We start from the raw sequence: 24,613 nt of genomic DNA, 5'->3' as shown, positions 1-24,613 counted from the left end.
CTCGGCTCGGCCGAGTTCAGCCCTCAACCTTTGCCCCTCCCAGAGGGCCGCCTAAGGTCCCCTGCCGGGCCCAGTCCGGGAGGCGCCAGACCCAGCTCCCAGGCATCCCGCTCGCTCATAGGCCCGCCGCGCCGCGCCCGCCCTTGCCAGGCCCGGCGCCGAGAGGGAGGGGCGGAGCCAGCGAGTTCGCGCCAAAATCGCGTAGCTGATCCCTCCCCAGCGGGCTACGTCGCGCCCTCCATTTTTTTCAAACCCTAGGCTGGGCGGGGATTGGTGCACTGGGCGCTCACGTGGTTAACGGTCGCGGGAAGCCGCGGAACCCGAACCTGCGGCTGGACCTGCGGAGACCCCAGACTCAGCGCCCGGGCCGCCCCGCCTCTGCCGGACAGCCCGCGCTGCCGCCTCCCCCGCCGGCCGCCGCCCAGAGCGTCCCGGAGCCGCCGTTCGCTGCCGGCGCCGCGCAGGCCCGCCGCCGCCGCGGCCACCGGGCGCGCCCCGTCGCACGTGGCGGACCCGCCCCCTGGGCCGGCCGAGCCCTGGACTCCGGGGGCTCAGGTTCTCCGGTCCTCCGCCCCGGCCCCAGGGGCGCGATGAGCTTCCTGAGCCGGCAACAGCCGCCGCCGCCCCGCCGCGCCGCGGCCTCCTGCACCTTGCGGCAGAAGCTGATCTTCTCGCCCTGCAGCGACTGTGAGGAGGAGGAGGAAGAAGAGGAGGAAGAAGGCAGCGGCCACAGCACCGGGGAGGACTCGGCTTTTCAGGAGCCTGACTCGCCGCTGCCGCCCGCGAGGAGCCCCACAGAGCCCGGGCCCGAGCGCCGTCGCTCTCCGGGCACAATCCCCGGCAGCCCGGGGGAGCTGGAGGAGGACATGCTGCTGCGGGGCGCCTGCCCCGGCGCGGACGCGGCGGGCGGCGGGGCCGAGGGCGACTCGTGGGAGGAGGAGGGCTTTGGCTCCTCGTCGCCGGTCAAGTCGCCGGCGGCTCCCTACTTTCTGGGCAGCTCGTTCTCGCCAGTGCGCTGCGGCGGCCCGGGGGATGCGTCGCCGCGGGGCTGCGGGGCGCGCGGGGCCGGAGAGGGCGCCTGCTCGCCGCTGCCGGACTACCCGGGCACCCCGCCCCACAAGACCTTCCGCAAGCTGCGGCTCTTCGACACGCCGCACACCCCCAAGGTGAGAGGACGCGGCCGCCGGGGCGCCCAGAGCCCGCGCCGGCCCAGCCTTTTAAAAAGGCCGCGGCGCCGGGAGCGGAGCGCGGCGCTGCCTGGGTTCGGTTACATAACCGCCCGGCCTCACCCCCGCTCGCTCTCCGGCGCCGTAACAAAAAAGTTGGCAGCCCCTTTTTTGGGCCCTGCCCAGCAGTTGTCCGTTAAGATTATGTAACTGAACAATGGGCCTCGTCTGGAACTTCTTCATCTTTCAAAGGGGCTGATCGGCACCGTCCAGGTGGCTGACGATTTAACGCCCGCCGAGTCGGGGCGGCCCAGAGCGTGGCAGGAGGGAGTGTGCCACCGATAACGTGGTTTGGAAGGATGCACCAGTGGTGCTGACCCGGCCATCTGACACTCCTCAGCGCCGCAGCCATCTGGTGCCTTTTAAACGCAGTGATCAGTCCTGTAATTTGGGCGGCGCACGCAGGAGTTCGGTTTAGAAAAAAAAAAATGCACTTATCGTTTCGTATCAGGTGGCCTTTTGGGGGAAAGTTTGAGATACAGAGGGAGACTGCGCTTCGACTTGGGAGAAAAGGCTGGCCTTCAAGTATTTACAGTCTTTAAAAGGCTCGTATAGAACTCGGGGTAGCGTTTAAGCCTCTTTCCGGAAAGAATATTTTATTTGGTAAGCGTTTGTTTACACCCTTGGGTTTGCAGTTCCCGAGTTTGATCAGTCGAAGTGTCTGGATTAGGAAGGTCCAACTGTAAAAAACCAGCGTGGATATTGTCTCCTGGACCCTCAGGCTTTCATACCATTGATATTGTCTCTTAAAGAAGTAGGTATTCAGCACCTGTGTGTTGAGTGGCAAGTGAGTATGCAGATTACCACTTGTAGAACTTTAGAAGTAACAGCAGATTTCAAAGCAGACACTTCCCGAAATTCAGACAGTATCGAACTTAAAAGATTAATGTGGAAAATGTACCTTTTAAAGTGAGTCTCAGTCCAGACTACTAGTCATAAACCTCAGGAGATGTGTGCTTTTTGTGCCTTACTTTTTATTGGCCGACTTGCCCAAGGCAAGTCTGGAATTGAGGGGAGGAGCTCTATGGAGGTGGCTTTCAAAGCCCTACTTGGATGGGGGAGGGGAGCTTTTATGGGACTCCCAGAATGCTTTCTATTTTTAGATGGATTGAAAGGTTTCTTAACTTTTAGCTCCTAGAGTGAACTTAATTTTAGTTTTCATTCATATTCCTTTTAGGGTTAGAGTCCTGTTTTACGTGACTTTTTCAGGAAAGGTGGTTAGTATCCAGCTTCAGGCTCCTAAGTAAACCACTGTCTATTTTGCTTGAAAGATTAACTAAGGGTTGGTGTGTTGCTTTGACCTACACATTCAGCCAGGAGAAAGACTTGTTCAAAATTAGGTTGAGAAGGCTATCTATAGCGCTTGAATCCTAAGCATTTATTTTCCTCTCCTAGAGTTTGCTCTCCAAAGCTCGAGGAATCGATTCCAGTTCTGTTAAACTCCGAGGTGGCTCTCTATTCATGGATACAGAAAAATCAGGAAAAAGGGAATTTGACGTTCGACAGACTCCTCAAGTGAATATTAATCCTTTTACTCCAGATTCTCTGTTACTGCATTCCTCAGGACAGTGTCGTAGAAGAAAGAGAGCATATTGGAATGAGTACGTTATTTATTTTCAACAGTTTGGTTCCTCAACCACCCAAGATTGGTTTGGCATACTTAAAATTTAATTTCAGCCAAATAATTTGGAAGTTTATGGGCCGAGAATTTTCTCCATTACTAGCAATTTTCAGGAATCAGCTATGGGAAAGAGTGGCGTGGGAAAGGAAGAAAGAAAAAGTCTAGATAAATTCTAGTACATCTGCTGGTGTCAAAATGAGGCAAGCAGAGAAAGTTGATTTAGAAAGGCTTTAATTTTGATATGTGTGGTGGTGGTGGTATATCTAAACAGGAACATTTTCATCACTTGGGCTGTATCTTGTCATTACAAAAGTAAATGCTTTCTTTTCGGTTTTCATTCATTAAATTTTCATTTTGCTATATATCTATCAGATAGTTTTGGATCTCTAGTTGATGGATCTGTCAAATATATTGATAGAAAAAATAATATTTTTCAGTTCCTGTGGTGAAGACATGGAAGCCAGTGATTATGAGTTTGAAGATGAAACAAGACCTGCTAAAGTCAGTAGCTTTTGATTTCTTTTTTATTGGTTTTTAAAAATTTTTTTCCTTTTATTGGTTTTGATATTTGTTTACTACTTAACAAGCTATCATATATACATGTTGAAGTTGAAAGCCACTCAGTCATGTCTGACTCTTTGGACCCCATGGACTGTATAGCCTGCCCAGCTCTTCTATCCATGGAATTCTCCAGGAAAGAGTACTGGAGTGGGTTGCCATTTCATTCTCCAGGGGATCTCCCTGACCCAGGGATTGACCCAGGTCTCCTGCATTGCAGGCAGATTCTCTACCAACTGAGCCACAAGGAAAGCCCATATATACAAGTTAAATAAGCATTAAAACAAGATAAAATTTTTAAATTTCATAGTGTTATCACCTTAGTGAAAAAATCACTTTCATACCTTTATATTATATATATATGGATACACTTTTTATTACAGAGAATTACAATTACTGAAAGCAATATGAAGTCTCGGTATACAACAGAATTTCATGAGCTAGAGAAGATTGGTTCTGGAGAATTTGGTTCTGTGTTTAAATGTGTGAAGAGGCTGGATGGATGCGTTTATGCCATAAAGCGATCAAAAAAGCCATTGGCTGGCTCTGTTGATGAGTATGTATTAAAGATTTTGTCTTTTGCTCTTTTGTTCATCAGTATGGTGTTAGAAATGTTAAGGTTTTAGGTGGTCAGTCACTGAATTTAACCTCTAATATTTGAGAAGTTATAATGATTTAAATCTGATCCATTTCATTTTGTGCCATTAGTTTTTTTTTTTTAATTAATTAATTAATTTTTTTCCCCATTAGTTTTTATTGGATTTGATAGAATAATATGAGGAGTCTGATCTTGGAACCTAACTTAAATTTTCTATTTCTAATAGCATCCATGAATTCACAGAGTAGAATTTTATCTTCCCTGAATCATAGGACCAGCAAGATTCCTTCTTTCTAACATTCTTAAATGGCATGATGTGTGCTTAGTCATGTCTGATTCTTTGCAACTCCATGGACGGTAGCTCACCAGGCTCCTCTGTGTGGAATTTGCCAGGCAGGAATACTGGAGTGGGTTGCCATTTCCTACTCCAGATTCTTTAATGGAAGCCTTTGGGAAAATCTCATACAGAGTTTTAATCCTCCTCTCTCTTAAGCAAGTTGTTCTTCAGCATAATGAATGATAGATCCAGAAGTCAAGATTCTCTTATGAACTTTCAGATAAGTTAACTCAGTTTATCTTAAATAAAAATGATTTACGATTCTCTTAATCTCAAACTTCTAGGCAGAATGCTTTGAGAGAAGTATACGCTCATGCAGTGCTTGGGCAACATTCTCATGTAGTTCGTTACTTCTCTGCATGGGCAGAAGATGATCATATGCTTATACAGAATGAATATTGTAACGGTGAGTAATGGTTCCCCTGTAAATGTGTAAGCTCAAGAAAACGAACACCAAGGAAATAATTTATTTTTTATCTGAAGTCTTGCTCTAATTCATATATCTTTTACCTGTTATAAATTCAAAGATCACAAGCCTGACATGAATTTGAAGTGCAAGTTATTCTTACCTGGAAGATAAGATTGAAAACCTTGTTCTTTCTACCTAGATAGTAGAACCATGCATATTATTTGTATGTCTGTTACGCAAATTAAACTGATTTTCTTGAGAGGATAGCAGTCTTGCCATATATATTTTGGTATTCCTAGCACTTAGCGTAGTGTGTGGGAGGGATATAGTAGTTAGTAAGCCAAGCTCCCTGTATCTAGCCTTTGCTTTGCATTTCATTTTATGTGCTGCTGAAACTGATAATGGTTACTTATAAAATGACAGTGACTCTCCATTGATATAAATTCAGCCATTTGTTGAATCTTGCTACCCCTACCATCTATCCACCCTTCGTTTACCGCTAGAATCCACTGAAATGTTTCTGTAAAGAGAGAGTTATTCTCTTTAATTCCCTAGCTGTGCCTGCCTCCTTCCTTCCTCCCTGCCTCCCCCAAAAAAAGCATTTATAAAGGTTTAACTTTGGACCTTTATATGGTTTTTAATTTCAGCAGGTCTATCAACAGTCATCCTGGGTCCTTCCTTTTTCACTAAATCTTTGCCAAAGTCCTGGCCTCACTTCTGATTCTTACACATCTGGTATTATACCTAAATTTTATACCTAAAATTTTGTATATGATGGGTTTTTATTTCTGTACATCTTCAGTGAATATTAGAGAATTTAGAATTTATTGAACACTTGAGTAGCAAAGATTATTTTTGTTGATTCTCATTTTTTCCCCTAAGACCAGCCATTTCATAGCTTGTGAATAAATAAGTGGTATAATCCTCTTATTATAAATAAGTAGTAGATCAAGTTTTCTGTTTTGGAAGATAATGAACAAAACAGATGTAGAAGATCCATTTCTCATACCTGACTTCTCACTGAGTTGTCATTTTATTCTACACCCTTGAAAAAATATAATTGCTCAGTATGCAGCATTGCTGCTGGTTTCACACATCTCTTGAAATGTTTCTATTCATATCATCAAAATATTTATGTAACTGTCACTATGCTTTGTGGACTATTCTGTTGCTTAACCTCCGTTTTTTAGTTACTGCACTTACTAATAGTATAACTTGATCATAATACCTTCTTTCTTCCATATTTGCTAGACACCATCTCCTAGTTTCTTTCTACCTCTCACCTTGTTGATGTGACTTGCTGTCAGCCACAGTCCAGAAATCACAAATTTGTAACAACCTACCAAATACGTGGTTGTGTTATTTAGTTGATTTTGAGATAACTGGCTTGGGCCTGGAATTTGGGTGAGGAGAATAAGCTGTTTTGCTACCCTCTCAGATTACAAAGACCCTGTCCTGTAATAAAGTTAGATTATAAAATAATCTTTTGAAATAGTTTATTATTTTGGAGCAGTCTAAAGCACTTTAGGAATATGGGTCTTTCAAAAATAAATAGACTTGTGTAAAATAGAACAGCCTCTTTGGTGTTTTTGCGTAGATGAAAGAAAACGAGGCTATCTAGGTATATTTGTGAACTCTTCTGTTTTCGTTTTCCACCATTTTCTCCACATAAACCCTTGAATGTCCTAATAGACCTAGTCTTTAGATCCTTTTCTGTAGTTTCACAGGGATGGATTCTGTTATCATTCATTTGTAGTATTGATTAACTGATATCCTTTATCTTAACTGATTTTTTATCACAAACAGTTGTTTGCATTTTGAGCCTGTTTTCTTGATTTGGTGATAGACGGAATTTCTACTCTTGATAAGCAGGTGTAGAAAAATGTTAATTGATAGCGGGGGAGAACCTGAAATATCAGATGAATGGTTTGCTCTTCTAACCTTTCTTACCCTTTCAGCAGCAAGATAGAAGTAACTGGCCCAGCTGTAGTTGCTAGACCCATTAAAAAGCAGCCATATTATTTCTTGGTAAACTTGACCTAGGACTTCAAATTCACATATCCCAAAAAGCTTATTGACCTGCTCCCTTCTAGAGCTCTCTTTTTCCCACAGTTCAAGATTGTACAAATTAAGTTCGGAGAATATACCTAATCCTAAACTATACAGGTGTTTGATTTACTTTTATTTTTACCACACATTTGATGTTTTTGCTGTTTAGACTTGTTCAAATTACAGGACCTCCTTTTCTGAGTAGTATATCATTGACCTAGATTTTATTACCTTGCTTCTGGTTTTATTATTCCCAGCTAAGCTTTAAACAGAAGTGGTTTGTTTATTTTTTAAACATAACTCCTCATTTCCTCTGAGACAGAGTATAAACAAAGTTTTTAATAAAACTTATGAAGTATAAGCTTAAAGTTTTTTACAGTATAAACAAATTAGCTGATTGGTTTGATTCTATAAAAGCAGGTTTGTTCTTTTTCATAGTAAGAGTGGTATAAATTAAAACTATACTAAGATACTGGATTTTACTTATAAAATTTGTAGACTCTGTTGTTATGTGTGTGGGAAAATAGGTATTCTCGTACATTAAGCATGGAAGTGTGATTTGGTACAGCCTTCTCTAAAGGGCACTCTGTCTGTGTGTAATCATCCAGATTTGTCTTCCAAATCCCCAGATATACATAAGCTTATGCTAGCAGATTTTAAGTATTAGCCATTTTGAAATCAGGAACTGAGTGTATTTTACGTGAGCTTTCAGAGGTGATCAAGTCTTAGCATCGATACTGTGAAAAGCTGTACAAGGCTATTTTGTAGGGTAAATGGAAATGGCCCTCTCAGCTATAGGAATTTATCCTATATGTAATAAAATAGTGTCTCTTACACACAATGAATGTGTATATTACACTGTATATACCATTTGACCCAGAAGTTTGTTTGTAGGAGATAACAATATGTGTGAATTCCTGAGATTATAGTTTGTAGTATTAAAGGCTTGGAAATAATTTTTAAATGTCCATCAATTAGGGGATTGGTTAGTGCATTACCATTCAATTATGCAATGGAATTCTGTATACCTAAGAAAGGAGTGGTCTTTGTATATTATAAAGAATGATCTTCAAGATAATGAAAATGTGTTATTGCTTGTATAAAAAGGAGTTGAAAAGAATTCATAACATTACTCTGGGAAAGAGAACCAGGTGGGTTGCTAGAGTATGTATTGATAAGACAGAGACTTTATATTATAGTTTGTACACATGTGAGTGTTTTAGCTATTGAAAGAATAAATACAAGTTTGATTTCACAAGCAGGTTGAAGAGAATAGGTCCTGTAAAATGTCACTTTCTTGGTTGCGTCTAGTCATACAGTAAAGAAAAATGATACTTCAGAAAGAAGAAAATTCTAACTTTTCTTGTGTTTGTCAGGTGGAAGTCTAGCCGATGCCATAAGTGAAAATTACAGAAGTATGAGTTACTTTACAGAAGCAGAGTTGAAGGATCTCCTTTTACAAGTTGGCCGGGGCTTGAGGTATATTCATTCAATGTCTTTGGTTCACATGGATATAAAGCCTAGTAAGTATTACAGATTCTCTGACCTATGTTCTTTAGGGTTTTAGAGAATAAATGACTTCATTAAAACAATATGGAAACATAAACATTTTGCTATGTTTTTTCATTGTTAGTTTTTTTTTTTAACTTTTTATTTTATACTGGAGGTCAGTTCAGTTGCTCAGTCCTGTCCGACTCTGCAACCCCATGAACCGCAGCACGCAACTGATTAACAATTTTGTAATAGTTTCAGGTGGACAGCAAAGGGACTCAGCCTTACATATACATGTATCCATTCTGCCCAAACTCCCCTCCCATCTAGGCTGCCACATAACATTGAGCAGAGTTCCTTGTACTGGACAGTAGGACCTTGTTGGGTATCCATTTTAAATACAGCAGTGTGTACATTTTATTTTAGTTTTAAAAGATTTTTGACCTACTTAGTAGTAGTGTTTCATTTCCCATCACCTCTTCCCTTGTTACCCCAAAAGATCTGAAATAATAAGCTCATTTTTACTAAAAGCTGAAAAAAAATGTTCTGCAACTTATGGGAACCACAGTCTTAGAGTGGAACTGATGGGAGACTAAAAGAACTCAAGTTTAAAGCCTGTCTCTTGTACTAGGCTATCTAGATCTGTACTTTTAAATTAATGCTTGTGCGGCTAAGAGGGTTATTGTTATTACCGTTTTGTTCAGAAAACAAAATGGTACATGCATTTTTATTATCTTGAGTTTAAAAAAGGATGCAAGTGAATCCTACACTAACATTTTAGTGCAAATCCCTGTCGTCAAAAATAACATCATAAGGTACATACTGTTTTAGAACTTTTTTTAAAAGACGCTGTCACTGCCTTTCCATTTCAATAATTTCCTACTGGCCAGATCATATTAAAATTTTTCCCAGCTGACCAAAGTCCTTAGTAGTTGCTTCACCCAAACTCGTGTCCGTTTCAGAACCATGCCTTACATCAGGGTAAATCCATTTTCTTTTTTAGGTTTTACCCTTCCCCTACTTAAATAATAATAATACAGACGTCTTGCCAGATTTCCTTTCTTCTGGGTTTGACTGGTTGCTTCCTTGCATCATTTAGCTAATTCCTTTTTCCATCTTTTAATTTAGAAGTTATAACTAAAAGGTTGATGGATTTAAGTTAAACGTTTTAGGCTAGGTGTTTTTAGGCATTGTCAGGTGGATTCTTTACCATCTGGGCCACCAGGGAAGCCCAACTAAAAGGTTGATGGATTTAAGTAAACATTTTAGGCTGAGTGTTTTTAAATTGAATTATTGAGGTTCTTTTTTTAATCTACGCTGTCGTGTCCTACTCTTTGCAACCCCATGGACTGTGTGATTTAAATCATTTTTCACAACTTAATTATATGAATTATATGAAGAATTTTTATATGTCAACTTATTAAAACATTTATTTTCAAAAAGGAAAAATTATGTTTGAAATGGTTGCAATTAATGTGGATCACTGAGGTTTCCCCATACTCATAGCTTGTATTAAATGTTATACAAACAGGGGACCATTACATTACAGGTACAAAAGTTGAAAATACTAAGGCATGTAAAGTTTTGTTGTTTTTTTTTAGGCATGTGAAGTTTTAAATTTACAAATATCCCCATAAAATAAGTTGTCCTGTAAAATAAAATTGAAAAGACACTAGTGAATGTAACATTGATAAAACTACTAAAATAAAGTTTGCTGCTGAAGCTTATGTTTATGTAAACTTACCTGAATTAGATGAAAAAAAAGTTTGTGTACAGTAGAAATAGTGAACCACAAAACCTGTTTGGGATATAGATACTGTATGGTCAGCCAAACTCAATAACTGCATGACTTGTTTTCACACCAGCCTTGTAGCATTAGATTAAAATTTGTGCTTCAGTAGCATCATGAATTAGTATGTTAATTGCCCTTTGCATTATTTCTAAGTAATTAGAACTGCTGAAGATCAATGTGTAGGTGACAAGAGTCTAATGCAGTGGTTTTCAAGTGTTAAAGGACCAGTGCTAGACCAGAAAATGTATTTCTAGAAAATACAGTCCCCTTTCATTCTCGCTGGGTTTGGGATAGAACACATAGTCTATATGTATAAGCTCTTTCTGAATGATTCTGTTGTATAACTTGTTTGTGAACTTTGATTCTATTAATTGTTAGTATGGCTTACCTAAATAACTGTTTGACAGGTAATATTTTCATATCTCGAACTTCAATCCCAAATGCTGCCTCTGAAGAAGGAGATGAAGATGACTGGGCATCCAACAAAGTTATGTTTAAAATAGGTAAGAAAGAAAAGTAACCAAATTATTTCCTTAAAATAGAGGCTCTTTTGTTTTAATTCTTGACTGTATTTTTTTCAACACTTCTAGGTGACCTTGGGCATGTAACAAGGATCTCTAGTCCACAAGTTGAAGAGGGTGATAGCCGTTTTCTTGCAAATGAAGTTTTACAGGAGGTAGTTTTTCTTCTTTTTAAGTCATTTGCTTTGTAACACTTACTGTCAGCTGCTAGAAAAGTATAAATGCAGATGTACTGAAATTTTAAGCTAATAACCAGTAGGAAGGTAATACAGAATAGAAAGTGTAAACTATTAGCTTGTTGGGGTATTTAATCTAGCAAAAATCAATAAAGGCAAAGATTTATCATATCCAACAGTGGTGGGGTTGCAGTGAAAAAGAAGCTTCCACGCATTACTGGTGAAACTTTAAAATGACAATGTCTTTTCGGAGATCAAAGTGTTAATATCTGTCAACATTTTAGAGTCACATCCCCTTTGACCCAGAATTTCCATTTCTGAGAGTCTCTCTTAAAGAAATATTCATATACAAATAAATTGAGAATGATGTTAATATTTAGCAATAAGGGAATGATTAAATAAAGTATGGCATACAGTTAATAATGTGAAAGTGTGTGTTAGTCACTTAGTTGTGTCCAACTCTTTGTGACCCCATAGACGGTAGCCCACCAGGCTCCTCTGTCCGTAGAATTCTCCAGGCAAGAATACTGGAGTGGGTTGCCATTTCCTTCTCCAGGGGACAACTTCCTGACCCAGGGATCGAATCCAGGTCTTCTGGATTGCAGGCAGATTCTTTACCATCTGAGCCATCTGGGAAGCCCCATAATACTATTTCAAAAACCGTGTTATAAAATATTTCTTCATAAGTGTTTTGAATAGAAATAGAAAAACTAGAACAAAGGAATTGTATGACACTATTCTGTTTATGTATATTTGTGTCGTATATGTATATGCATATTTCTAACTTGTTGATGTTTGTATTTTCATATGAATGCCCCTAGAGGTGGTTTCTTCTGAGAGTTGAGTGAGGCTGGTGATAAAGAGGAGGCCTTTTAGAAATAACCTGAATACTTTAGGAAATGTGTTTACCATCCCACCCCAAAGTGTATTGTTGTTTATTCGCTAAGTCGTGTCCTACTCTTTGCAACCCCATGGACTGTAGCCCGCCAGGCTCCTCTGTCTACGGAATTTCCCAGGCAGGAATACTGCAGTGGGTTGCCATTTCCTTCTCTGAGGGATCTTCCCAGCCCAGGGGTTAAACCTGTGTCTCCTGCATTGTCAGGCGAATTCTGTACCACTGAATTACCAGGAAAGCCCCAGAGTGTATATTACTTTGTCATTAAAAAAATTATAATCTCCCCAAATTTAGCTTGTTCTCTGAATATGTCCTAAATTTAAATGTATCAGTGGACATTTTAATTTAGTCTTATTTCTCACCCAAATCATCATTGAGGTGTAATCTTACTTTATTTTGGCCATCTTTATATTCCCTTAACTTTTTTTTCCTTTAATTTTACAGAACTATACTCATCTACCGAAAGCAGATATTTTTGCCCTTGCCCTCACGGTGGTCTGTGCCGCTGGTGCTGAGCCTCTTCCCAGAAATGGAGACCAATGGCATGAAATCAGACAGGGTAGATTACCTCGGATTCCACAAGTGCTTTCCCAAGAATTTACAGAGTTGCTAAAAGTGAGCATTTTATATGTGAAGCACTTTATTTACACAGTTCAGTATTTTATTAAACTGCATATCTTTGTGTTAATTTTACTTCTCTTTTTAAGGTTATGATTCATCCAGATCCAGAGAGAAGACCTTCAGCAATGGCACTGGTAAAGCATTCAGTATTGCTGTCTGCTTCGAGGAAGAGTGCAGAACAATTACGAATAGAATTGAATGCTGAAAAGTTCAAAAATTCACTTTTGCAGAAGTAAGTGATGGGGCTTTTGTTTTTAATTTCTCATTTTTATTCTCAGATTTTAATTAGAAATGATTTATACTTTCCATCATTGAAGAATAAAGTGGCTTGGCATGTTATATGGTTAAAGTTTGGGGACTTCTGCCTTGGTATTTGACCTATTAATTGGCATTGTTTCTAAACTTTGAAATTATGGACTTAAAAGATTTTTAAACTGCATATATTTGAAAGTGGTGATAATCCTATGCCCAAATTGTCCCAAAAACTAAAGTGAGCAAGTATCAGTTTTTTCTCTCCAAACTCTTGTCATAAATGACATTCTCCTCGAAATGTTCTGTTTACTTTTATGAAAGGATGAAGTTAATGTCAATTAGGTTAGATGAGTTTCACATTTGATCTGAATGACCTTTGACATTTTTGGAAAACTGGTTGGAGTGTTTATCTAATTCATTTGCTTTATTGCTACCATTTTTATTCTAATAAAACTGACTTGAAATACTTAAAGGTTCTTTTGCCATTAGTTTGATAGCCAGCATAGTTCATATAAAGAGGAAGAAGAATTCTCCTTTTGTCTCTTATGTAAGTAGATTTTCACAATATTATCTTTTTTTCTCTCCTTAATTGTGTCTTGGAGTAATGATGGCACACAAAAATCTCCCAGCTGATAATGTAGTTTGTATTTGGCCTCTTAGGATCCCTTTCTGGGATTAATAGCAGTGGGTGAAAAGTCTTGTTTCCTATTTTTATGTTGTTAGAGAACTCAAGAAAGCACAGATGGCAAAAGCTGCAGCCGAGGAAAGAGCACTCTTCACTGATCGGATGGCCACCAGGTCCACCACCCAGAGTAATAGAACATCTCGACTTATTGGAAAGAAAATGAACCGCTCTGTCAGCCTTACCATATACTGAACTACTCATTACCCACCTCCCCCCAAAAAAACTGTGACAAGAGAAAGCTAGGTTGAAATCACTGCTAGAATCCAGTTAGCAATTCCTTTTTCAATCGGTGTCAGTAGTTTTACTGAAATACCTTTTAGGACTTATTTGTGAATTACAGTTGAAAGCTGTATTTTGACCAGTGCTTTATCAGGCTTTTGTCTAGTCTTAGCAGTCTGTTTTCTGTAGGATGTCAGTCACTGTTGGATGTTACACCAGCCTTTCCGGGGTTAACCACTGTGGTGGTGTGCTGCTTATGGTTTGCTGTTGCATTGTAATAAAAGGTATCTTTTCCTGTAGTGACCTGTTAAAAAAAGGACTCAAGGGCTTTATTACATACCTGTTCTCCCTTTGAAAAGGGAAATGCTAAGAGGCTCAGTACTCCTCAGCTTTCAATGTACCTGTGTGTCAATCTTATATTTCTTTTTTTTTTTCCTAAATTGTGAATTAAACTTGTATATCCAACTGGGAGCACTTTGTAGGCATTGCATGAACCATGGAATGATAATTCTGTGGAAGTACTGCCTTGTGAATTTGCTGCTATTTTAGTTTTGTCTTTGCTGTAAAATTGTAGCATTAAACAATCATTGTTGTTAATAGGCTTTCTTTTTAAAACAATTATGTGAAATATATAGCTGCTCTTGATGAAAGTAGCTATTTGCCTTTTTTTTCCTTTGAACTTTGAAGCTAGTGCATTGGAGAAATGCACCTCCCTCCTCTCCTTTGGAATGCTGTATTAATGTAGTATAATTATTACTGGTTTTGTACTTTTTTCCTGATAATACTCTTCTCTGACTTTTTAAAAAATGTTTTCTCCTTCCACCCAAGTTTTGTACCTGATTGTATTGTTAGTCTGTTTTTAAATGTTTTTCCCGGTTTCTCTTCAATATTTGTGTATATAAACTAATCTTGGTGATACTGTACATAGCTGTTTGAAATGCCAGAATGACTTCTGACTATCCCAAGCTTTTCACAAAATATATTTTATCTGTGATTAGCCATTTGACTAATAATACTGGCTAACAGATGTTGCAAAAAAAAAAAAAAAATAGAATTTGTCTGTTGTTTGTTTTTCTATTTTCTTTTAAAACATGTTTGCACTTGTCTGTTTGACTTGTGTTTTATTAACATTGATTGGCATATTAAAAGTCACTCTGAGCTTACCTTCATTGTGTGAATCTTTGTGGTGCCTGTTTTCTACTATTTTATCTCCATTATCACTACATTTTTTTTAACACTACATTTTAAAATGTTGAATATAATGTATTTAAAGTACTAAAGACAGAGGACACATTTTTGATAGAGTATGAAACATGATTTAATGATGAGCTTTAGTTCACATTGGGCTTCCTTGTAGCTTAGTTGGTAGACTCCACCTGCAATGCAGGAAACCCTGGTTCAATTCCTGGGTCAGGAAGATCCCCTGGAGAAAAAGGGGTAGGCTACCCATTCCAGTATTCTTGGGCTCCCCTCATGTCAGCTGGTAAAGAATCTGCCTCCAATGTGGGAGATGGGTTCTATCCTTGGGTTGGGAAGATCCTTTGGAGAAGGGAACGGCTACCCTCTCCAGTATTCTAGCCTTGAGAATAACATGGTCCATGGGATCACAAAGAGTTGGACACAGTGACTTTCACTTTTGTTTTACTCCACATTAGTTACATTTTGAGATTTAAGAAAAGTTTACCTGTCAACCTTGGATGTTTTTTGTCATAGATAACATCTTTATATCACATTGCACATTATGCATTTGACCTGCTAGAAATGTATAATGTGGTTTGAAATAGCTCTAAGTTAGTGTAATGGATAGGACTTACAACTTTAATTTGAACTGAGTGACAGAAGAGAGTTTTGAAGTGGGGAGGGTTTTAACTCACTAAACTGGACTAGATTTTAGAATTGATAGTGCAAATTTAAGTGATTAACAGTGCTAATTATACACACCTTTTTCTGACAGAATTAGTAGTGAAGGCCTTTTAGCAGGTAATAGATGTCACAAGATCCTTGTGCTTTTTCATCATGGGTACATACATCACTTCTTCATTAGGGTCCATTTATTTTTGCTATAAGCGTTTCTAAAAACCTTATTTTAGCTTTTAAGCGCAATTTAGAAGTGTGAGAGGAGTTGATAGAAAAAATAGATATATTTAAGTTGATAGGTGTGGGAGACAGGAAATCTTAAAGTTACATAGGCTGGAGCAGGTAATACATTTTAGCCACTAAGGACAAAGCTATAAAGAAGTATAATAATTGGTGTTTATTAGCATCACTCACTAAGTCATTAGGGTGTATTTTTCTAGTGCACTAGCTTCAAAGAAAAAATCAGTTGTTTTTCATCAGGATTTGTGGTAGATTTTTCACATTGTCTAAGGGTAGTTGATTGAGTAGTAAAAAAAGTCTGATTTTTCAAAGAGAGTTCTTAGGCTATCTGAAAGCTGATAAAAGAGCTGGGCTCGTATTCGGTATAAGATACTTAACGTTAAGTACCTTTTTTGTGCTATCTGGTAGACCAAGGAAATGGTCTTTGTCCACTAGATACTCAAGATAAAATACAGAAGACTCATGTAAACACAAAATGACAATAAAATTTGTTTAGTGCTGTGTTGAAGGGAAGGCTCAAAGGACAACTGCAAGATATGCAGTTGTTGGGAAAATGCTGGTAGCAGATTAAGAGAATGGACCATGACAGTTATGTTTGGCTTGGTTTCAAAGCCATTGTACTAAATCGGTGAGATTAAGGAGGGCCTGAACTAGGAAGCCTATGGATGGAAACAAGGGGATGGGATTTCATCAGGAACACTATGTTGAACACTTTTCATAATATAATTTGTTAGCATAACATCAGTATTGGGGAAAACTGCAAGTGCTAACATGGAAAAATGGAAACTTCCCAGAAAAATCACTTAAAATGCAGAGGTCTGTTATTGCTTGAGACAGATATTTAACACTTATAAAGTTACTTTTTTGGAAAGCTAACTTTAGTGAGGAGGAAAATTTTAAAATATTGACTAGGCAGTTGGGTAGGAGGAATCATATATTGCAGTTGATTACAAATTGACACAGTTGTCTTATCTTTATCCTGCCAAGAATCCAAGGCAATCCCCTTGAATTAATGAACTAATGCCTTTTGAAGAGCCAGTTCTCAAACTTCGGTTTTTACGCTGTTCTAGAGGGCAAGAAATGGAACTTAATTGATAACAGCTGGGTTTGGATGACGCTTTGACTGTCTCCCAATTATTAAGCAGCAGCATCCTGCCTGAAAGTTTTTCTTCCTCTCTAATTCATATCCACAAAGTGTCTCACCGACTAGCCAACAGATTAGAGTTGTTGCATCCTTGAGATACTTATATTTGTGAAATTATTAAAGGTCAATAAAGCAATCAGCAAAGAGGATGGATCAAAAGGAATTGTGGAAGTGTTTTAGATATTGGTTTTTAAAATTTATTATTTGTTTTGGACACTGAAAATCATAATTGAAGCCCTGGAACTAGGAATTTGGAGGAAACTGCCTCCATCAGTGTTTTGAAGGCATTTGTATAACTGTCAAAAACATCACTGCAGAGTGTGCAGATCTAGACATTTGTCCTGCAAACCTGGTTGTATTGTTAGGTGTTTCTCAGAGGCTCAGCAAAGTAGATTTTTATGAGATGCAGATTTGATTTCTGGGTCAGGAAGATCTCCTGGAGGAGGAAATGGCAACCCACTCCAGTATTCTTGCCTGGGAAATCCCATGGACAGAGGAGCCTGGTGGGCTACAGTTCATGAGGTTGCAGAGTCAGACAAGACTGAGCACGCATGCACACAAGACATCATTGAAACTGCCCCTCTTCCAACATTTAACCTTCAGAAACTTTGAGAGGCCTCCTCTTTTTTTCTTCGTGGCAGATGACCCTAATTTTCAATGTAGTTCAGAAGTCTCCTAGAGTAAGGAAAAATATCTGTGTATGCCCTAGGAAGAGTTACCAGCAAAAGAGCACATGTTCTGTCCAGACTTCACTAAACTAAGAGTCTAAGAAACCTCGGCCAGTCCAGCCCATGAAGAAAAGTGCCTCAAAGGAACATTTATATCATAGTTCATATTGTTTAGTTTTATACGGTTAATAAATATTTTGAAGAGCACATTCTTTGTTTTGAGTTTTGACATTCTTAAGGTAGGAAATTAGTTTCTAAGTCTGGAATTCCAGTTCTACTGATTCATTACACCCATGGGAAAGGAAGGGTCAGTGTACAATGACTCCATTTAGACTGATTATCCAGGAGAGGAGTTCTCTTTCCCCAGACTAGAGTATGGAGGCTCAGGTAGTTAAGTAACTTAGGAACTCAGTTTGCTAAGTAGGAGAGCCAGAGTTCCAACTCAGACCTCATAGCAAAGAATTGTGCTTTTTTTCCAGACACATGAAAGTTGAGAGCAACACTAATTAAAGGGCAGAGTGAGGCAGCAAAGGAGAGTAGGAAGGATCAGTATGAGAATTAGGAAAATTGGGAAGACTCTAGAGTCATGGAGACCAAGAGAGAACTTGGAAGGAGAAATTGGTTGACTGTGCCTATAGGCAGAAAAGATTAAGAAACAACTCGAAGCTCTTTGAATGCATCTGAAATTTATTCGATCTTTGGCAAGCAGTGTCAATAGAGGGGGAGCAGAAGTGATTACAGTGAGGTATAAATGGGAGATGGACAAGTAGAGACAGCAAGCATAAATTCCTTTTAAGAAACATGGCTGAAAATGCACGACAAGGGAGGAGGGGGCCGAATAGTTAGAGAGGAATCTTTGGATCTTGTGCTGTTGTGTACTGATCAGCTAAATGTTTTCCATACATAATGTCATTAATCCTCATAAGAATTCTACACAAAATCCCCACTTTACACATGATATTTAGAGAGGTAAAACAGATTTCCCAGATGACATAGCTTCAAAGCTTCAGTGTTTAAGCCTGAAGTGTTTGGCTGAACTACTAGCCGAATTCATAGCAATTCCTTTGAGCAGAGGAAGAATGTGGATGAGACAAGCTTAAAAGTGATGGGGGAGAATGAAGGAAATGGGAGAGGAGAATTCCAGTTTGAAGTCTCAATAGTAGAGTCCCATGAACTGAAAATGCCTATGGACAAATAAACATATGTGGGAGGAATACTAACCCACTCCACTGCATTCTTTCTAAATGAGGGAAATATATGAAGAGTATACTATAAGGCTATAGTCAATGGGGTCTCCAGAGTCGGGCACAACTTGGCGACTAAACCACCACCACATATGGCCATTTAAAGCAAAGTTTCAAGGAATTTTTTATGACTGAGGGAAATGTATGAGTTATAATGTTAAAGTGAAAAAAAAAAGGAAGCAAAATTGTATGTAAGGCATTTTTTTTTCAAGCACTGGAAGAATGAGGCCTAACAATGGCTGTCATTTGAGTGGTGAGATTATGCATATTTCTCACTCCTTTTTTTCTTTCTGAACCTTCTATATTTTAAACAATGAGCATTTATTTTTTAATCAGAAAAAATAAAGTGTAAAAATGTTGAATGTTTTTAACATCTGTAGTTAGTACAAATGGGGCTTAGTCAGCTGAATTGCGGACTTACCCAGTGATCATATCTGTGGGCCCTAAAATTTCTGATAATAAACCCACTCCTTTGAATGTATGCCAAAGATCCTAGGGTTCCTAATAAATCCCTTCGTTAAGGCTCCTGTTGGGTCAAGACTCCTGGGTGACAGCCGCAGACTCCTCAGCAACCTCTCCTGGCCTGCCGCGTTTTTTCTGGTTACATGTTATAGCATCAATTTTCTAGTGGTTATTTTGTGCTAAGCACCAGACACAACAGTTCCAGAAAGGATTCTGCTGAACATGATTAGCACCACACAATTTTATTAACAGCTCAAGAGATTTAGCCTGGTAAGCCTTTAGACAATAATTAGACTGTGCAGTTTGTTTTCCTGTCTACCATACACTATTGCTATGATGTCACAAACGCTTTTTTGTTTGTTTGTTTGTTTTACTGCGCTGTGCTGCATGCAGGACCTTAGTTTCCCGACCAAGGATCAAACTAGTGCTTCCTGCACTGGGAACACACAGTCTTAACCACTGGACCACCACGGAAGTTCCAAACATGCTATTTTTGAATGAAGAAATTGGAGATAGAAACCAGGGGAGTGGGCTTCCCTGGCGGCTCAGTGGTAAAGAATCCGCCTGCCAATGTTTTCCTTTTCTGGGTTTTCAGTTCTGTGACAAACTGCTAAGAAATATGGATTTCTGTTTATTCTTGTGCAGAAGAGTTGAAAATAATGATAAATGAACAAATGAAAGAAAAATAAATAATAGGTCCTAGGTCTTGTCAGTCAAGAAATATGAGCTACAACAACTGTGGGGGGAAAAGAAGAGAAGAGCTTAGATCACTGTTGCAACCTCAGCCTCTCCCGAGCCCCACCCTCTGGCAAGGACCTGGAGGGTCTGCTCCTGCTGTCCGCTCCAGGAGCAGGCCAGCTGTAGGCACTCTTCCTCCTGCCCTCTGTATCATCCTCCTGCCTCCAGTGCTCCTGGTACTGCCTCCTCTGTGCCCAGACCATGTGCCTGAGCTCAGGCATTGCCACCCACATGCCGCTTCCTAGCTCCTGGTCCCTGAATGCTGAGCCATTCCAGCAGAGACAAGACTTGGAGCAGGTGGCGGAGGGCAGGCCTGTACTCTGGAAATAAGCATCTCCTCCCCTTTGGCAAGGGCGGCTGCTTCTCTTCCTTTCTTACTCATTGGTGTCCAGAGAGGGCCAGGAAGGACCTAGCAGCCTCCTCCTCTAGAGTTGGACGCATATTTGCAGCTGAGCCCCTGTGATAGTGCTGTTATGATCTTGACTAGAGTGCTTGCCAAGCAGGTTGGGGGGGAGGGATCTAGGGAAAGGCTAAAATGAAAGGCGGAAATGAAATCCTAACCAACGAGGCTAGAAGGTGAATAAGAGCTAAATCTAAAACCAAATTGCAGCATAGAAAACCAAATTCAGCTGCAAGCCATAGGTAGAAGGCTTGGATTCTGGCTCAGATCAGCCTGGCACACTCCCTTCGGCTGCTTCACTGGTTGTCAGCTGTGTAGAGTTAGTGTGTTACACTGGTTCTGTGAGCTCACACGTATGCTGGCTCATGCAATCTGGAGGCCAAAGAATCCCTTCCATCCAGGGAGAGACCCAGGCCCAGATGCGGAGCCTGTGATGGGACTGCTCCTCCCGCTTTCCTCTGCACTGGGAAGGAAATTCTTCCTCAACCACCAAGGCTCCTTCTGAAAAACTGGAGCAGATGCAGCTTTACATCTGTTTGCATTAAGAATACAGAGAAGGCAATGGCACCCCACTCCAGTAATCTTGCCTGGAAAATCCCATGGATGGAGGAGCCTGGTAGGCTGCAGTTCATGGGGTCACTAAGAGTTGGACACGACTGAGCAACTTCACTTTCAATTTTCACTGTCATGCATTGGAGAAGGAAATGGCAACCCACTCCAGTGTTCTTGCCTGGAGAATCCCAGGGACGGGGGAGCCTGGTGGGCTGCCGTCTATGGGGTCACACAGAGTCGGACACGACTGAAGCAACTTAGCAGCAGCAGCATTAAGAATGGAGGCGACGTCGAGGCTCTTCCTTTGGGCATAATAAAAAAGAGAGCAACTCAGAGATAAGATGGTGCCAGGGAAGGAAATATGGAGGGTGGATTGTGAAAAGACATGGGCAGCTTGGGAGAGATGAGAGGGGCTGAGGCCTCAGAAGTGCAGCAGAGGGAGGGCGGTTGACTGGCCTGAGAGGGATGACGGAGCAAGCAGAGAGGCTCAGCCATGTCCCCATGTGTTTTAGCCCTTGAACTCAGCATGGGCAATGTGTTAAGTCTGTTTGACTGTGCTTTGGGTAAGGATTGAAAAACATTTACTTAGCAAGGACATAGTAATGCTTACTAGAGGTGGCTGCCTGTATTTTAACTATAGCATTTGGTTTTTGTTTTTACAGCACTGCGCAGCCTGTGGGATCTTAGTTTCCCCACTAGGGATCACACCCATGCCCTCTGCAGTGGAAGCTTGGATTCTTAACCACAGAATCACCAGCTGCTGCTGCTGTTGCTGCTTCTATCACTTCAGTCGTGTCCAACTCTGTGCGACCCCATAGACGGCAGCCCACCAGGCTCCCCCGTCCCTGGGATTCTCCAGGCAAGAACAATGGAGTGGGTTGCCATTTCCTTCTCCAATGCATGAAAGTGAAAATTGAAAGTGAAGTCACTCAGTCATGTCTGACTCTTAGCGACCCCATGGACTGCAACCCACAAGACTCCTCCAGGCAAAAGTACTGGAGTGGCATTATCAGAGAAATGCAAATCAAAACCACAATGAGGTACCACTACACGCCAGTCAGAATGGCTGCTGTCCAAAAGTCTACAAGCAATAAACGCTGGAGAGGGTGTGGAGAAAAGGGAACCCTCTTACACTGTTGGGGGGAATGCAAACTAGTACAGCCACTATGGAGAACAGTGTGGAGATTCCTTAAAAAACTGGAAATAGAACTGCCATATGACCCAGCAATCCCACTCCTGGGCATACACACCGAGGAAACCAGATCTGAAAGAGACACGTGTACCCCAATGTTCATCATAGCACTGTTTATAATAGCCAGGACATGGAAGCAACCTAGATGCCCATCAGCAGACGACTGGATAAGAAAGCTATGGTACATATACACAATGGAATATTACTCAGCCATTAAAAAGACACATTTGAATCAGTTCTAATGAGATGGATGAAACTAGACCCCATTATACAGAGTGAAGTAAGCCAGAAAGATAAACACCAATACAGTATACTAATGCATATATATGGAATTTTAAAAGATGGTAACGATAACCCTATATGCAGGACAGAAAAAGAGACACAGATGTATAGAACAGAATTTTGGACTTTGTGGGAGAAGGCGAGGGTGGGATGATCTGAGAGAATAGCATTGAAACATGTATATTATCAAGTGTGAAACAGATCGCCAGCCCAGGTTGGATGCATGAGACAAGTGCTCAGGGCTGGTGCACTGGGAAGACCCAGAGGGATGGGATGGGGAGGGAGGTAGGAGGGGGGATCAGGATGGGGAACACATGTAAATCCATGGCTGATTCATGTCAATGTATGGCAAAAACCACTACAATATTGTAAAGTAATTAGCCTCCAACTAATAAAAATAAATGAAAAAAAAAAGTACTGGAGTAGGGTGCCATTGCCTTCTCCTACAGGATCACCAGAGATGTCCCTAATTATAGTATTGTAATTGTAATGTCCGTTTGAGTAAATTCCGGGAGTTGGTGATGGACAGGGAGGCTTGGTGTGCTGTGGTTCATGGGGTTGCAAAGAGTTGGATACAACTGAGTGAATGAACTGAACTGAATACATTTTCTGTTCTGGGAAGTGTCCTTATTACACGGGGTAGTTACCCAGCGAGTGGGTCTGTACTTTGGGAATCATCTCCTCGGCACAGCTGGTTGATCCTGTGAAAGACACTTTGACTCAAGAGGGCTCTCACATCCCTTCATAGCCCAGTCACTGGTGGTATTTTTATGGGACCAAACTTGGAACTGCTTGCCTTCCATGCAGCAAAGCCAGTCCACGGAGGCTGGGTCATGGTGAAGGAAAGGACGGTGTTTATTGCAAGTGTTATGCAAGGAGAAAGGGACCACTCCTGCTCCAAAGTCCTAGGCTCCTGGATGGCTTTGGGGGAAGGGTTTTCAAAGGCAGGATGCAAGAGTGGCTCTCAGGGTGAGGGATCAGCCTGTGTGCATGCTTCTGATTGGTTGGTGGTGAGGTAACAGGGTAGTATTATACTTAGGAGTCAACATCAACAGCTTTCTGGGTCAAGCTGGCCTGGGGGCTATGTGCTGGTTGTCAACAGGCAGTCAGCTTCCTCCACCTGGTATTTTTTTTAAATTAATTAATTAATTGATTTTTGGCTGCCCTGGGTCTTTGTTGCTGTGAGTGGGCTTTCTCTAGTTGTGGCAAGCAGGGGCTACTCTCTAGTTGCAGTGTGTGGGCTTCTCGTCGTGGTGGTTTCTCTTACTGAGAAGCATGAAATCTAGGGTGTGCAGGCTTCATAGCTGTGGTGCGCAGGCCTAGTTACCCATGGCATGTGGGATCTTCCCGGACCAGAGATTGAACCAGTGTCCTCTGCACTGGCAGGTGGATTCTTAACCACTGGACCACTGGGAAGTCCCTAGTTGGGGGGTTTAGTATCTGCAAAATAACTTAAGAATGTGCATCAGACTTATCTTTACTTTTTCTACAGTGAAGGCAGGGGGTGGTGGGTGGGGTGGGGTTGGGGGATGGGTCCCTGTGACTGATTTATTGTTTAACTTACGACTACTCTCCTGCCTGACTGTGCAGTCTTTGTTTCTGCATTCATTACTTCCCCAAACATGAACTGCTGGGACCTGTTGTTTGTTCCACACGGAGGGCCTAGGAGGTCACAGTGTATTTCTATAGCCTCTTTTCCCAAGAGGCCATCAGTGGAAACACAGAAGTGTCTGGCACTGGGAAGGCCACTAACGGACTTGCTCAGTTTCAGTATGGAAGTCAATCCACCACCCAAGCCAGGACAGGATCCCCTCTCAGAGCAGAGAGAGACTAAGCCAGTCCCTCTCTGCAGGCGGGCAGGTGGGAGGTAAGAGGCCAGGGAGCTACTGGCACTCAGCCTCCCTGAGGAGCCCGGTCTGCTTAGTGGGCAAAGTTAAAGTCAGCATGCAGAGAGAACCAGACATTGAATCCTTAGTTCTAGTTATATCTGTAAGTGAAAGCGTTAATATCTCAGTCGCGTCTGATTCTTTGAGATCCCATGGACTGTAGCCCACCAAGCTCCTCTCTCCATGGACTTCTCTAAGCAAGAATACTGAAATGGGTTGCCATTTCCTTCTCCAGGGGATCTTCCCGACCCAGGGATCGAACCCTGGTCTCCTGCATTGCAGGTATATTCTTTACCAGCTGAGCTACCAGGGACTGAGACCCAAACTCAGGGTTTCCCTCCCATTCCTCTAGTTTAGTTGCTGTTGAAACAGTTATCCTTCCAACAAGCCCCACAACCCTGTTTTTCTTTCTCAAAGTAGTTTTTGGTTTCTTGCATCACACTCCAAGAGGTCTCTCTTACACGGGTGACGAACTGAGTAGATTAAATTAATCTTTTT

At 41.1% G+C, this 24,613-nt stretch overlaps 1 protein-coding gene across 2 annotated transcripts; it reads left to right on the top strand.

Moving 5' to 3' along the window:
• Window positions 1-310: 310 nt before the first annotated feature.
• On the top strand, window positions 311-14,614 carry WEE1 (WEE1 G2 checkpoint kinase). 2 transcript variants are annotated; one of them, XM_043482162.1, is made up of 11 exons: window positions 311-1,166; window positions 2,622-2,827; window positions 3,285-3,348; window positions 3,789-3,961; window positions 4,625-4,746; window positions 8,175-8,321; window positions 10,489-10,584; window positions 10,672-10,757; window positions 12,118-12,288; window positions 12,381-12,526; window positions 13,270-14,614. In XM_043482162.1, exons 1-11 carry the CDS (start codon window positions 591-593, stop codon window positions 13,421-13,423), a joined length of 1,941 nt encoding a protein of 646 aa, XP_043338097.1. In that variant the 5' UTR covers window positions 311-590; the 3' UTR covers window positions 13,424-14,614. The 2 variants fall into 2 exon arrangements, with proteins under 2 accessions (XP_043338097.1, XP_043338098.1); XM_043482163.1 differs by lacking the exon at window positions 311-1,166 and adding an exon at window positions 1,403-1,829.
• Window positions 14,615-24,613: the final 9,999 nt, after the last annotated feature.

This window comes from Cervus canadensis, chromosome 11 (assembly GCF_019320065.1).
Source record: "Cervus canadensis isolate Bull #8, Minnesota chromosome 11, ASM1932006v1, whole genome shotgun sequence".
Classification (NCBI taxonomy): Eukaryota; Metazoa; Chordata; class Mammalia; order Artiodactyla; family Cervidae; genus Cervus; species Cervus canadensis.
The sequence above is the reverse complement of the archived record's forward strand: the minus strand, read 5'-3'. Positions and strand labels throughout refer to the sequence as shown.